Source organism: Papilio machaon, chromosome 13 (assembly GCF_912999745.1).
Source record: "Papilio machaon chromosome 13, ilPapMach1.1, whole genome shotgun sequence".
Taxonomy (NCBI): domain Eukaryota; kingdom Metazoa; phylum Arthropoda; class Insecta; order Lepidoptera; family Papilionidae; genus Papilio; species Papilio machaon.
In genome coordinates, this window is record NC_059998.1 from 226,496 (window position 1) to 240,478 (window position 13,983).

Here is a 13,983-nt window from a genome sequence, read left to right on the forward strand (position 1 = left end):
TATTATTAATTGTTTTTCGGAAAAATGCCGTCCGTCTTAATGAACAATATCTGTAAAATTTGCGCTAATCTGTGCATCGATGACAGTTGTCTTGACATTGTCAGTGGGTGAATGTTTGGCGCTTTTCGCTTCATTGTTATTGTGGAATTGAGAGTTCAGTAATTGTTATTTTTCAATGAATAATTTGTAATGTAATAATGCCGGCGTTTTTAAAGTATATTGACATGGAAAATTTCAAGTCCTACCGGGGTCAGCACCGTGTAGGACCTCTGAAATCTTTTACTGCCGTTGTTGGTCCGAACGGTTCAGGTATGTATTACAATATTTCAGATCTTTAATGCCATCAGATCTTTACATTAACTCGTCAGCAATCTAATAAATATGAACGATGAACGGTGAGTAGTACATTAGAGCAGAAAAAGTATGAAAGTGTGTATCAATTTCAATGGTAGTAGATATCGGTTGCAAACACATCAAATAACTGTAAGGATAGAAAAAACATTCCAAAGTAATTCTTGAACAACATTGTATAGTTATAGGAATTACTGCTTTACTCTGAAGTAATAAATAACTTTATTTCTAGGAAAATCAAATTTTATGGATGCTGTAAGTTTTGTTATGGGCGAAAAAACTTCTCTACTCCGAGTGAAACGACTCAGTGACTTGATACATGGTGCTTCTATCAACAAACCTGTGTCACGAAGGTATTTACATTATTTATAGGTAGCACTATAAATTTTAGCAAAATTACTTTGTTAAAAAAATGGATAAGTACAGTTTACACAATAGAAGTCTAAGGAATAAATTTACTAATGTATAAATTTATTTTGATAGTGCATCAGTGACAGCAACATTTGTTCTGGAAGACATGACCACAAAGCAGTTCCAGCGATCTGTAATAGGACAATCCTCGGACCATAAGATTGATGGACAGGTAGATTGGTTTTCTTTTTTAAATCAATTATTTGTTGTATTTTTGGTAGTTATTGAATTACAATATAAAATGTTTATTTTACTGTAGTCCGTGTCTGTCAGCCAGTATCTAAGTGAGCTAGAGAAGCTTGGTATTAACGTAAAGGCCAAGAACTTCTTAGTTTTCCAAGGAGCTGTTGAATCTATTGCTATGAAAAACCCAAAGGAGAGAACTGCACTTTTTGAAGAAATTAGTGGGTAAGATGTTTTACATTGTTTGTGTGTTTTGATATACAACAACGAAAACATACAGAATCCAAAGTAGTTTGCAAATGGTGCTATTTTTATTTTATTTACTACAATAAATTAAATACATATTTAACTTTAAGATCTGGAGTACTAAAGGAACAATATGAAGCGTGCCGAGCAGAAGTAAACAGAGCTGACGAGGAGGCGCAGTTCTCATATCAGAAGAAGAAGGGAGTCGCCGCAGAACGTAAAGAGGCAAAGTTTGAGAAAGAAGAAGCGGAGAAATATACACGTCTTAAACAGGAGTTGGTAAGAACACACCTCAAATATAAAAAATGTACCCATGGCAACAAAACTGTGCATGTGTTTAAATAGAGCAATTTTGATGTTTTATTTTCTTTACTTTGCAGCAAGAGCAAAAAGTAGAACTTCAACTATTTTATTTATATCATAATGAGAAAGAGATACAGTCCCTTGAAGAGGACCTTCAGCACAAGCAGAATGAGTTGACCAAGGTAGAGAAGAAGCGACAGAAGGCAGAGGATGCTCTTAAAGAGAAGAAGAAAGAAGCAGGCACTGTGCAGAGGGAACTCGCTAAAATAGAACAGGACATAAGAGAAGTGGTATGTTGTTGTTTTTTTACAACTTTTTACATTTTGCGTATGTCATAATAATGGATCATGTATTTTAATTAAAACTAACATTTAATAATTTATTAATGAGAAAATGGTAAACTTTATAATAGCGGGATGTACAGATAAACATAAAAATTTCTTTGACGTAATATTTTTCAAATAAAAAGATGAAGAACTGAAATTATTTTCGATTTTTAGGAAGCAGAAGTATCTAAGAAGCGGCCGACATTCATAAAAGCGAAGGAGCGCGTCACTCACACGCAGAAAAAGTTGGAGAGCGCTTTAAAGACTCTGGAGCAGGCACGCAAGGCGCACGAGGCGCACCAGACCGACATCAGGAAGCTGGAGGAGGAGCTGCGCCAGGTGGAGGAGCAGAAAGCCGCCTGGGAGCAGACCATCCTCGGCACCAACCACAGCGGCAGAGCTGATGTGCATCTAGAGGAAGCTCAGGTAGTATAACATCTAGCTTTCCTCATGATGTTGATAATTGAAACGTCGTCTGCAATAGAAAACACCGACTTTACGCTTTGATTAAAGTTCGATTCAGTTTCACTGTCGTAACTTGATCAGCGAGTAATCAATTTTAATATTTAGCGGTATTGAATGGCTGCTGTAAGTTATTTTGCAAACATTCAACAAAAAGATGGAACTAAATGTGTATGTCGTGTTTATGTTCGCTGCAGATTCGCGAGTACGAGGAGCTGAAGATGGAGGCGTCTCGTCAGGCGGCGCGCTACCTGCAGGAGCTGGACTCCGTGAACCGCGAGCAGAAAGCAGACCAGGACCGCCTCGACAACGAGATGCGTCGCAAGGGCGAGGTCGAGAACAAGCACCGCCAGAAGGTACCTCACTTCTATCACAATACTCTATAGAGGTTCAGGAAGTGCAGTTACTCTTTACATTATTTTCAATAATCCAGTAAAATCTTGCAATCTGTTAATTTTTTTGACTTTTTAAATAAGTAAGAGAAAAGAAGACAATACAACTAACAACAATTGTAATGTACGATGTGTACGAGCAGGGTCACGAGAGGAATGAGGCAATGAAGCGAGTGGAGAAGTTGAACGAGCACATCAAGAGCTCGGAGCAGGCGCTGGAGGAGCAGAGGAGACTGAGAGCCGAGCTACAGGTAGGTGTGGCTGCATGTCACCATCAGACAGGAGATGTGACTGCTGGAGGTGATGTGTGCGCGTGTGTCTGCAGGCGGACGTGAGCGAGTGTAGCGAGTGCGGGAGGTGATGTGTGCGCGTGTGTCTGCAGGCGGACGTGAGCGAGTGTAGCGAGTGCGGGAGGTGATGTGTGCGCGTGTGTCTGCAGGCGGACGTGGGCGAGTGCGGGAGGTGATGTGTGCGCGTGTGTCTGCAGGCGGACGTGGGCGAGTGCGGGAGGTGATGTGTGCGCGTGTGTCCGCAGGCGGACGTGGGCGAGTGCGGGAGGTGATGTGTGCGCGTGTGTCTGCAGGCGGACGTGGGCGAGTGCTGGAGGTGATGTGTGCGCGTGTGTCTGCAGGCGGACGTGGGCGAGTGTAGCGAGTGCTGGAGGTGATGTGTGCGCGTGTGTCTGCAGGCGGACGTGGGCGAGTGTAGCGAGTGCTGGAGGTGATGTGTGCGCGTGTGTCTGCAGGCGGACGTGGGCGAGTGCGGGAGGTGATGTGTGCGCGTGTGTCCGCAGGCGGACGTGGGCGAGTGCGGGAGGTGATGTGTGCGCGTGTGTCTGCAGGCGGACGTGGGCGAGTGCTGGAGGTGATGTGTGCGCGTGTGTCTGCAGGCGGACGTGGGCGAGTGTAGCGAGTGCTGGAGGTGATGTGTGCGCGTGTGTCTGCAGGCGGACGTGGGCGAGTGTAGCGAGTGCTGGAGGTGATGTGTGCGCGTGTGTCTGCAGGCGGACGTGGGCGAGTGCTGGAGGTGATGTGTGCGCGTGTGTCTGCAGGCGGACGTGGGCGAGTGTAGCGAGTGCTGGAGGTGATGTGTGCGCGTGTGTCTGCAGGCGGACGTGGGCGAGTGCTGGAGGTGATGTGTGCGCGTGTGTCTGCAGGCGGACGTGGGCGAGTGCGGGAGGTGATGTGTGCGCGTGTGTCTGCAGGCGGACGTGGGCGAGTGCGGGAGGTGATGTGTGCGCGTGTGTCTGCAGGCGGACGTGGGCGAGTGTAGCGAGTGCTGGAGGTGATGTGTGCGCGTGTGTCTGCAGGCGGACGTGGGCGAGTGTAGCGAGTGCTGGAGGTGATGTGTGCGCGTGTGTCTGCAGGCGGACGTGGGCGAGTGCGGGAGGTGATGTGTGCGCGTGTGTCTGCAGGCGGACGTGGGCGAGTGCGGGAGGTGATGTGTGCGCGTGTGTCTGCAGGCGGACGTGGGCGAGTGCGGGAGGTGATGTGTGCGCGTGTGTCCGCAGGCGGACGTGGGCGAGTGCGGGAGGTGATGTGTGCGCGTGTGTCTGCAGGCGGACGTGGGCGAGTGCGGGAGGTGATGTGTGCGCGTGTGTCTGCAGGCGGACGTGGGCGAGTGCGGGAGGTGATGTGTGCGCGTGTGTCTGCAGGCGGACGTGGGCGAGTGCGGGAGGTGATGTGTGCGCGTGTGTCTGCAGGCGGACGTGGGCGAGTGCGGGAGGTGATGTGTGCGCGTGTGTCTGCAGGCGGACGTGGGCGAGTGCTGGAGGTGATGTGTGCGCGTGTGTCTGCAGGCGGACGTGGGCGAGTGCTGGAGGTGATGTGTGCGCGTGTGTCTGCAGGCGGACGTGGGCGAGTGTAGCGAGTGCTGGAGGTGATGTGTGCGCGTGTGTCTGCAGGCGGACGTGGGCGAGTGCTGGAGGTGATGTGTGCGCGTGTGTCTGCAGGCGGACGTGGGCGAGTGCGGGAGGTGATGTGTGCGCGTGTGTCTGCAGGCGGACGTGGGCGAGTGCGGGAGGTGATGTGTGCGCGTGTGTCTGCAGGCGGACGTGGGCGAGTGTAGCGAGTGCTGGAGGTGATGTGTGCGCGTGTGTCTGCAGGCGGACGTGGGCGAGTGTAGCGAGTGCGGGAGGTGATGTGTGCGCGTGTGTCTGCAGGCGGACGTGGGCGAGTGCTGGAGGTGATGTGTGCGCGTGTGTCTGCAGGCGGACGTGGGCGAGTGCTGGAGGTGATGTGTGCGCGTGTGTCTGCAGGCGGACGTGGGCGAGTGTAGCGAGTGCTGGAGGTGATGTGTGCGCGTGTGTCTGCAGGCGGACGTGGGCGAGTGCTGGAGGTGATGTGTGCGCGTGTGTCTGCAGGCGGACGTGGGCGAGTGTAGCGAGTGCTGGAGGTGATGTGTGCGCGTGTGTCTGCAGGCGGACGTGGGCGAGTGCTGGAGGTGATGTGTGCGCGTGTGTCTGCAGGCGGACGTGGGCGAGTGCGGGAGGTGATGTGTGCGCGTGTGTCTGCAGGCGGACGTGGGCGAGTGCGGGAGGTGATGTGTGCGCGTGTGTCTGCAGGCGGACGTGGGCGAGTGTAGCGAGTGCTGGAGGTGATGTGTGCGCGTGTGTCTGCAGGCGGACGTGGGCGAGTGTAGCGAGTGCTGGAGGTGATGTGTGCGCGTGTGTCTGCAGGCGGACGTGGGCGAGTGCGGGAGGTGATGTGTGCGCGTGTGTCTGCAGGCGGACGTGGGCGAGTGCGGGAGGTGATGTGTGCGCGTGTGTCTGCAGGCGGACGTGGGCGAGTGCGGGAGGTGATGTGTGCGCGTGTGTCCGCAGGCGGACGTGGGCGAGTGCGGGAGGTGATGTGTGCGCGTGTGTCTGCAGGCGGACGTGGGCGAGTGCGGGAGGTGATGTGTGCGCGTGTGTCTGCAGGCGGACGTGGGCGAGTGCGGGAGGTGATGTGTGCGCGTGTGTCTGCAGGCGGACGTGGGCGAGTGCGGGAGGTGATGTGTGCGCGTGTGTCTGCAGGCGGACGTGGGCGAGTGCGGGAGGTGATGTGTGCGCGTGTGTCTGCAGGCGGACGTGGGCGAGTGCGGGAGGTGATGTGTGCGCGTGTGTCTGCAGGCGGACGTGGGCGAGTGCGGGAGGTGATGTGTGCGCGTGTGTCTGCAGGCGGACGTGGGCGAGTGCGGGAGGTGATGTGTGCGCGTGTGTCTGCAGGCGGACGTGGGCGAGTGCGGGAGGTGATGTGTGCGCGTGTGTCTGCAGGCGGACGTGGGCGAGTGCGGGAGGTGATGTGTGCGCGTGTGTCCGCAGGCGGACGTGGGCGAGTGCGGGAGGTGATGTGTGCGCGTGTGTCTGCAGGCGGACGTGGGCGAGTGCGGGAGGTGATGTGTGCGCGTGTGTCTGCAGGCGGACGTGGGCGAGTGTAGCGAGTGCTGGAGGTGATGTGTGCGCGTGTGTCTGCAGGCGGACGTGGGCGAGTGTAGCGAGTGCTGGAGGTGATGTGTGCGCGTGTGTCTGCAGGCGGACGTGGGCGAGTGCGGGAGGTGATGTGTGCGCGTGTGTCTGCAGGCGGACGTGGGCGAGTGCGGGAGGTGATGTGTGCGCGTGTGTCTGCAGGCGGACGTGGGCGAGTGCGGGAGGTGATGTGTGCGCGTGTGTCCGCAGGCGGACGTGGGCGAGTGCGGGAGGTGATGTGTGCGCGTGTGTCTGCAGGCGGACGTGGGCGAGTGCGGGAGGTGATGTGTGCGCGTGTGTCTGCAGGCGGACGTGGGCGAGTGCGGGAGGTGATGTGTGCGCGTGTGTCTGCAGGCGGACGTGGGCGAGTGCGGGAGGTGATGTGTGCGCGTGTGTCTGCAGGCGGACGTGGGCGAGTGCGGGAGGTGATGTGTGCGCGTGTGTCTGCAGGCGGACGTGGGCGAGTGCGGGAGGTGATGTGTGCGCGTGTGTCTGCAGGCGGACGTGGGCGAGTGCGGGAGGTGATGTGTGCGCGTGTGTCTGCAGGCGGACGTGGGCGAGTGCGGGAGGTGATGTGTGCGCGTGTGTCCGCAGGCGGACGTGGGCGAGTGCGGGAGGTGATGTGTGCGCGTGTGTCTGCAGGCGGACGTGGGCGAGTGCGGGAGGTGATGTGTGCGCGTGTGTCTGCAGGCGGACGTGGGCGAGTGCGGGAGGTGATGTGTGCGCGTGTGTCTGCAGGCGGACGTGGGCGAGTGCGGGAGGTGATGTGTGCGCGTGTGTCCGCAGGCGGACGTGGGCGAGTGCGGGAGGTGATGTGTGCGCGTGTGTCCGCAGGCGGACGTGGGCGAGTGCGGGAGGTGATGTGTGCGCGTGTGTCTGCAGGCGGACGTGGGCGAGTGCGGGAGGTGATGTGTGCGCGTGTGTCTGCAGGCGGACGTGGGCGAGTGCGGGAGGTGATGTGTGCGCGTGTGTCCGCAGGCGGACGTGGGCGAGTGCGGGAGGTGATGTGTGCGCGTGTGTCCGCAGGCGGACGTGGGCGAGTGCGGGAGGTGATGTGTGCGCGTGTGTCTGCAGGCGGACGTGGGCGAGTGCGGGAGGTGATGTGTGCGCGTGTGTCTGCAGGCGGACGTGGGCGAGTGTAGCGAGTGCTGGAGGTGATGTGTGCGCGTGTGTCTGCAGGCGGACGTGGGCGAGTGTAGCGAGTGCTGGAGGTGATGTGTGCGCGTGTGTCTGCAGGCGGACGTGGGCGAGTGCGGGAGGTGATGTGTGCGCGTGTGTCTGCAGGCGGACGTGGGCGAGTGCGGGAGGTGATGTGTGCGCGTGTGTCCGCAGGCGGACGTGGGCGAGTGCGGGAGGTGATGTGTGCGCGTGTGTCCGCAGGCGGACGTGGGCGAGTGCGGGAGGTGATGTGTGCGCGTGTGTCTGCAGGCGGACGTGGGCGAGTGCGGGAGGTGATGTGTGCGCGTGTGTCTGCAGGCGGACGTGGGCGAGTGCGGGAGGTGATGTGTGCGCGTGTGTCTGCAGGCGGACGTGGGCGAGTGCGGGAGGTGATGTGTGCGCGTGTGTCTGCAGGCGGACGTGGGCGAGTGCGGGAGGTGATGTGTGCGCGTGTGTCTGCAGGCGGACGTGGGCGAGTGCGGGAGGTGATGTGTGCGCGTGTGTCTGCAGGCGGACGTGGGCGAGTGCGGGAGGTGATGTGTGCGCGTGTGTCTGCAGGCGGACGTGGGCGAGTGCGGGAGGTGATGTGTGCGCGTGTGTCCGCAGGCGGACGTGGGCGAGTGCGGGAGGTGATGTGTGCGCGTGTGTCTGCAGGCGGACGTGGGCGAGTGCGGGAGGTGATGTGTGCGCGTGTGTCTGCAGGCGGACGTGGGCGAGTGCGGGAGGTGATGTGTGCGCGTGTGTCTGCAGGCGGACGTGGGCGAGTGCGGGAGGTGATGTGTGCGCGTGTGTCCGCAGGCGGACGTGGGCGAGTGCGGGAGGTGATGTGTGCGCGTGTGTCTGCAGGCGGACGTGGGCGAGTGCGGGAGGTGATGTGTGCGCGTGTGTCTGCAGGCGGACGTGGGCGAGTGCGGGAGGTGATGTGTGCGCGTGTGTCTGCAGGCGGACGTGGGCGAGTGCGGGAGGTGATGTGTGCGCGTGTGTCTGCAGGCGGACGTGGGCGAGTGCGGGAGGTGATGTGTGCGCGTGTGTCTGCAGGCGGACGTGGGCGAGTGCGGGAGGTGATGTGTGCGCGTGTGTCTGCAGGCGGACGTGGGCGAGTGCGGGAGGTGATGTGTGCGCGTGTGTCTGCAGGCGGACGTGGGCGAGTGCGGGAGGTGATGTGTGCGCGTGTGTCTGCAGGCGGACGTGGGCGAGTGCGGGAGGTGATGTGTGCGCGTGTGTCTGCAGGCGGACGTGGGCGAGTGCGGGAGGTGATGTGTGCGCGTGTGTCCGCAGGCGGACGTGGGCGAGTGCGGGAGGTGATGTGTGCGCGTGTGTCTGCAGGCGGACGTGGGCGAGTGCGGGAGGTGATGTGTGCGCGTGTGTCTGCAGGCGGACGTGGGCGAGTGCGGGAGGTGATGTGTGCGCGTGTGTCTGCAGGCGGACGTGGGCGAGTGCGGGAGGTGATGTGTGCGCGTGTGTCTGCAGGCGGACGTGGGCGAGTGCGGGAGGTGATGTGTGCGCGTGTGTCTGCAGGCGGACGTGGGCGAGTGCGGGAGGTGATGTGTGCGCGTGTGTCTGCAGGCGGACGTGGGCGAGTGCGGGAGGTGATGTGTGCGCGTGTGTCTGCAGGCGGACGTGGGCGAGTGCGGGAGGTGATGTGTGCGCGTGTGTCTGCAGGCGGACGTGGGCGAGTGCGGGAGGTGATGTGTGCGCGTGTGTCTGCAGGCGGACGTGGGCGAGTGCGGGAGGTGATGTGTGCGCGTGTGTCTGCAGGCGGACGTGGGCGAGTGCGGGAGGTGATGTGTGCGCGTGTGTCCGCAGGCGGACGTGGGCGAGTGCGGGAGGTGATGTGTGCGCGTGTGTCTGCAGGCGGACGTGGGCGAGTGCGGGAGGTGATGTGTGCGCGTGTGTCTGCAGGCGGACGTGGGCGAGTGTCGCGGGCGCGCGGCGGAGCTGCAGGCGCAGCTGGAGGAGGTGGCCTCGCAGCTGGGAGACGCGCGCGTGGACAAGCACGAGGAGGCGCGCCGCCGCAAGAAGCAGGAGATCGTGGAGAGCTTCAAGCGCGAGATCCCCGGCGTGTACGACCGCATGATCAACATGTGCCAGCCCACGCACAAGCGGTACAACGTCGCCATCACCAAGGTGCTCGGCAAGTACATGGAGGCCATCGTCGTCGACACCGAGAAGACCGCGCGCCGCTGCATTCAGGTGCTCAAGGAGCGCATGCTCGAGCCCGAGACCTTCCTGCCGCTCGACTACATCCAGGCCAAGCCGCTGCGGGAACGACTCAGGTCTGGTGCTCATAGAAACTTCCGCCTCATTAAATACAGTGTGTCTGCAGTTTTTGCATGTAATCGCTTCTCATCAGGGACATAAAGGAGCCGAAGAACGTAAAGTTGTTGTTCGACGTGCTGCGCTTCGAGCCGCCCGCCATCCACCGCGCCGTGCTCTTCGTCACCAACAACGCGCTCGTCTGCGAGACGCCGGAGGACGCCTCTCGCGTCGCCTACGACCTCGACCGCAACAAGAACAGCAGATACGACGTACGTACACAACACACACATCTACAAACAAATACTTTAGTGAACATACTTGTGTAGGTATACAAGTGTTGTTTGTGTGCAGGCGCTGGCGCTGGACGGTACCTTCTACCAGAAGTCGGGCATCATCTCCGGCGGCTCGCTGGACCTGGCGCGCAAGGCCAAGCGCTGGGACGAGAAACATCTCTCCCAGCTCAAGGCTAAGAAAGTAAGCATTCATTCATCTCTCACATCTGCCTGTGATAAACAAAGTACTTAGCTAGAGACTAATTAGACCTGCATTTTAAGCAGAATTTCATAATAATTCTATAATTTTACAGGAAAAATTGACGGAAGAGCTCCGAGAGTCGATGAAGAAGTCCCGCAAAGAGTCCGAGCTGACGACTGTGGACTCTCAGATACGAGGTCTAGAGTCGCGTCTCAAGTACGCCATCACTGACCGCGACACCACCGTGAGATACAACTTCAATAATATCATTTTTTATCTGTTATTTTTGTAAAACTTGAATCATTCGGTGTGTTTTAATTTCAGTTGAAGCAAATCAAAGCGCAGGACGCAGAGCTGGCGGAGTTGGAGAGAAAGATAGAGATGTTCGGAGTAAGTATTGTACATAATATTTGTGTAAGTATTCCGCCTGAGCAAAATGTTGCGCTCTATTCACGTGAACCGTTGTACGACAGCCGCAGATAGAGGAGATAGAGCGCACTATCCGCGCGCGCGACGCCCGCATCCAGGAGGTGAAGGAGAACATGAACAACGTGGAGGACGTCGTCTTCCGCGGCTTCTGCAGGGACATCGGCGTCGCCAACATCAGGTCAACACGTACCTCAGTCGACGTCACCTCAGGAGCAGTATGCAGGTGCTAATACTATTGTATCACCTGCAGACAGTACGAGGAGCGCGAGCTGCGCGCACAACAGGAGCGTGCCAAGCGACGTATGGAGTTCGAGGCTCAGATGGACCGCATCGCCTCCAACTTGGAGTTCGAGCGCTCCCGCGACACCCAGAGTGAGTGCGCACACTTGTATTGTGTGAAGTGTGTTGTACTGATGTTGCGTGTTACCGCGTGTCTGTCCGTGTGCAGAGAACGTGACCAGGTGGGAGCGCACGGTGCAGGACGCGGAGGACGAGCTGGAGGCTGGGCGGCAGGCGGAGGCCAAGCAGCGGCAGGACATCGACCGCGAGCTGCGCCGCGGGGAGACGCTGAAGGCGGACCGCGCGGAGGCCAAGCGCCGACAGCAGCTCGCAGACGACGACGTCGCCGCGGTCAGCATCCCACATCTCCGCAGTGCAAGTATAACTAAGTATGGTGGAATTAAACATCTAACATGTCTTGTGATGATTCCAGGCTCGCAAGGATCTCGCCAACATTCAAAAAGATATTCAAAGCATACAGAAACAGATCTCCAGCTTGGAGTCGAAAATAGAGAGCAAACGCAGCGATCGACATAACATTTTGCGCCAGTGTAAGGTGAGATGAACGGAAATACATCCCGCTCGAAGGACCATTTTTCTGTGAATGTCTTAAAAACGTGTGATCTTTTCCAGATCGATGACATAATAATCCCTCTGCTGGAGGGCAGCCTGGATGACACCGCGGACACGGAGTCTGAGCAGTCCTCGATGTCCACCACGCAGCAGTACCGCCGGGAATCCAGGTCCTCACACTACTCACACATAATACTTTATAATGCTACATTTTGTACAATAGTTTTTACGTGACATGTGCGTGTATGTGTCGCGTAGGATCCGCGTGGACTACTCGTCGCTGCCGGAGTCGCTGCAGGAGCTGGAGGAGGCGGACGAGGTGAAGCGCAAAGCGGACAAGCTGCAGAAGAACATCAACACGCTGCAGAACACAGTCGACAAGATACAGGCGCCCAACATGCGGGTACTGCATCGCTATCACATTTTTATACAACTATTGTATTTATTTCTCCAGATTAATAAAATTTTGAATGTTCCAGGCGATGCAAAAACTGGACGAAGTGCGTGAGAAAGTGAACGCGACCAACGAGGCGTTCGTGGCGGCGAGGAAACGCGCGCACAAAGCCAAGCTCGCCTTCGAGAAGGTCACAACATCAATAATTCAACGTCCATGAAATGCACATTCGTATATAGATACAGATGTAAACGTGGCTCGTAACATGTTGCAGGTGAAGAAGGAGCGCCACGACAAGTTCGTGGACTGCTTCGAGCACGTCGCCAACGAGATAGACGCAATCTACAAGGTAACATAACCCACGAAATAACTATTGCCCTGCCCTATTATTTACAGATATATTTAAGAAATGTGTATATTTGCAGGCGCTGGCAATGAACCAGTCGGCGCAGGCGTTCCTGGGCCCCGAGAACCCGGAGGAGCCGTACCTGGACGGCATCAACTACAACTGTGTGGCGCCGGGCAAGCGCTTCCAACCCATGTCCAACCTTTCCGGTGGAGAGAAAACTGTCGCCGCCCTCGCTCTGCTCTTCGCCATACACAGGTCTCTACTGTACAGAAGAACACAGAACAAACCTTTATTCAATAACTAGCTTTTACCCGCGACTCCGTACGCGCGGAATAAAAAAAATGAACACAAGATAAAAAAGTTCCTATGTCCGTCTCCTAGTTCTAAGCTACCTGCCCACCAATTTTCAGTCAAATCGATTCGGCCGTTCGTGAGTTATAAATAGTGTAACTAACACGATTTTCTTTTATATATATAGATGTTTGAGTTCCGTATCGCAAAAACAAATTAATAGAAAGTTGTCTTCATGTGTATCAGCTACCAGCCGGCGCCGTTCTTCTTGTTGGATGAGATCGATGCGGCGTTAGACAACACCAACATCGGCAAAGTGGCCTCGTACATCCGCTCCAAGAAGGGCAGTCTGCAGACCATCGTCATCTCGCTCAAGGAGGAGTTCTACGGATGTGCGGACGCGCTCATCGGCATCTGCTCGGAGGTTAGCCACGCCCCTCAACGTCACAAACCACGCCCACCTCACTCATACAAACATTTTGAATGTATTTTCATCCATTATTCGAATACGACAATGACAATTTTCAGTAGTTTTCATTACTTAGAAGCTATTGTAATTAGTTAATTCTGTGATGTATTTATGTTGTTGTTATAGTTTGTATGTATGTTGTGTTGCAGCCTGCTGACTGTCTGGTGAGTGACGTGTACACGCTCAGTCTGGAGCCCTACCAGCTCTGACATCGCCTGCGCAGCCCCCGCCTCACCTCTCTTTATTAGTCTATGACATTTTTAACTATTATATTTTTATTAATTAAGCTTAGGCGTTTGTTTTATTTTCAAACCCGTTGTCTTCCCACATTCGAATGATCTCAAAAGAAATGCAAATATTTAAATGAAAGAGGTGATATATGACAGCTGAGTTACGGTTAGTTAAAAGGATACATAATTCAATAAAACAATAACATTTTAAACAAATTATTTAATAATTATAAAAATATACAACTCCATAATTTTATAATATAGTAGAGTGAAGGCGCATTCTCGTCAGTACAAAGCTGAGAAAATTTGAATGTGTTAAAATATTGCTTACGTAATAGTAGCAGGCGCTTCAGTTGGCACGTCGCGCAGAAGAATGCGCTTGTTCCCGAAGTGACAACTCGAATTTCGAATATTTCTATTGTTAGGAACATTAACTGTAAACATACTTGAAACAAAATAGTCATTTAAAACTTATATTTATCAATCTTTTTCATTAGAAGCTAAAAATGCATTAAATAAAAAAACCGTAGAAACTACTATTTCTTCTATATAAATGTTTCAGTCAGCACACGCAAACTTTCCCTAGACATTTACTTTACACTTATTAACGTGTAACAATTGTCATATACATAATTCGATATAAAATAATTTGAAATTATAAAAAAAAACAATTTAATCTTATGTGCAATTTATATACAAATCTTATGCTTATATTACTTATTATCTTTTCTGAATGCTTTAAAAGTGTTCCACTTTCATAGGAAAATGCAGTTTCCACGCGATAATAAAAACAATTCAATAAAAAATATTTGTCAAAAAGGAGTCGCGTTATATCATTTCATAGTAGAAATAAAAACAAGGATATATGTCCCGATGAGGGAGGCGATACTATCGCGGTTAGTTTTGTCAAAAAAATATGTAAAACCTTCATGGACATAGAAAATATCATGAAAAACAAT

General features: G+C 54.5%; 1 protein-coding gene across 1 annotated transcript; it reads left to right on the plus strand.

Moving 5' to 3' along the window:
* Positions 1-105: 105 nt before the first annotated feature.
* LOC106710381 (structural maintenance of chromosomes protein 1A) lies at positions 106-13,032 on the plus strand. The gene is made up of 25 exons (XM_045680428.1): positions 106-309; positions 584-704; positions 835-934; positions 1,022-1,170; positions 1,302-1,470; positions 1,572-1,784; positions 1,995-2,246; positions 2,480-2,638; positions 2,818-2,925; positions 9,180-9,553; positions 9,631-9,805; positions 9,888-10,010; positions 10,123-10,254; positions 10,335-10,400; positions 10,484-10,617; positions 10,690-10,811; positions 10,888-11,069; positions 11,152-11,274; positions 11,352-11,461; positions 11,550-11,694; positions 11,771-11,875; positions 11,960-12,034; positions 12,111-12,289; positions 12,572-12,749; positions 12,944-13,032. The coding sequence occupies exons 1-25, from the start codon at positions 198-200 to the stop codon at positions 13,001-13,003; spliced, it is 3,666 nt and encodes a 1,221-aa protein (XP_045536384.1). The 5' UTR covers positions 106-197; the 3' UTR covers positions 13,004-13,032.
* Positions 13,033-13,983: the final 951 nt, after the last annotated feature.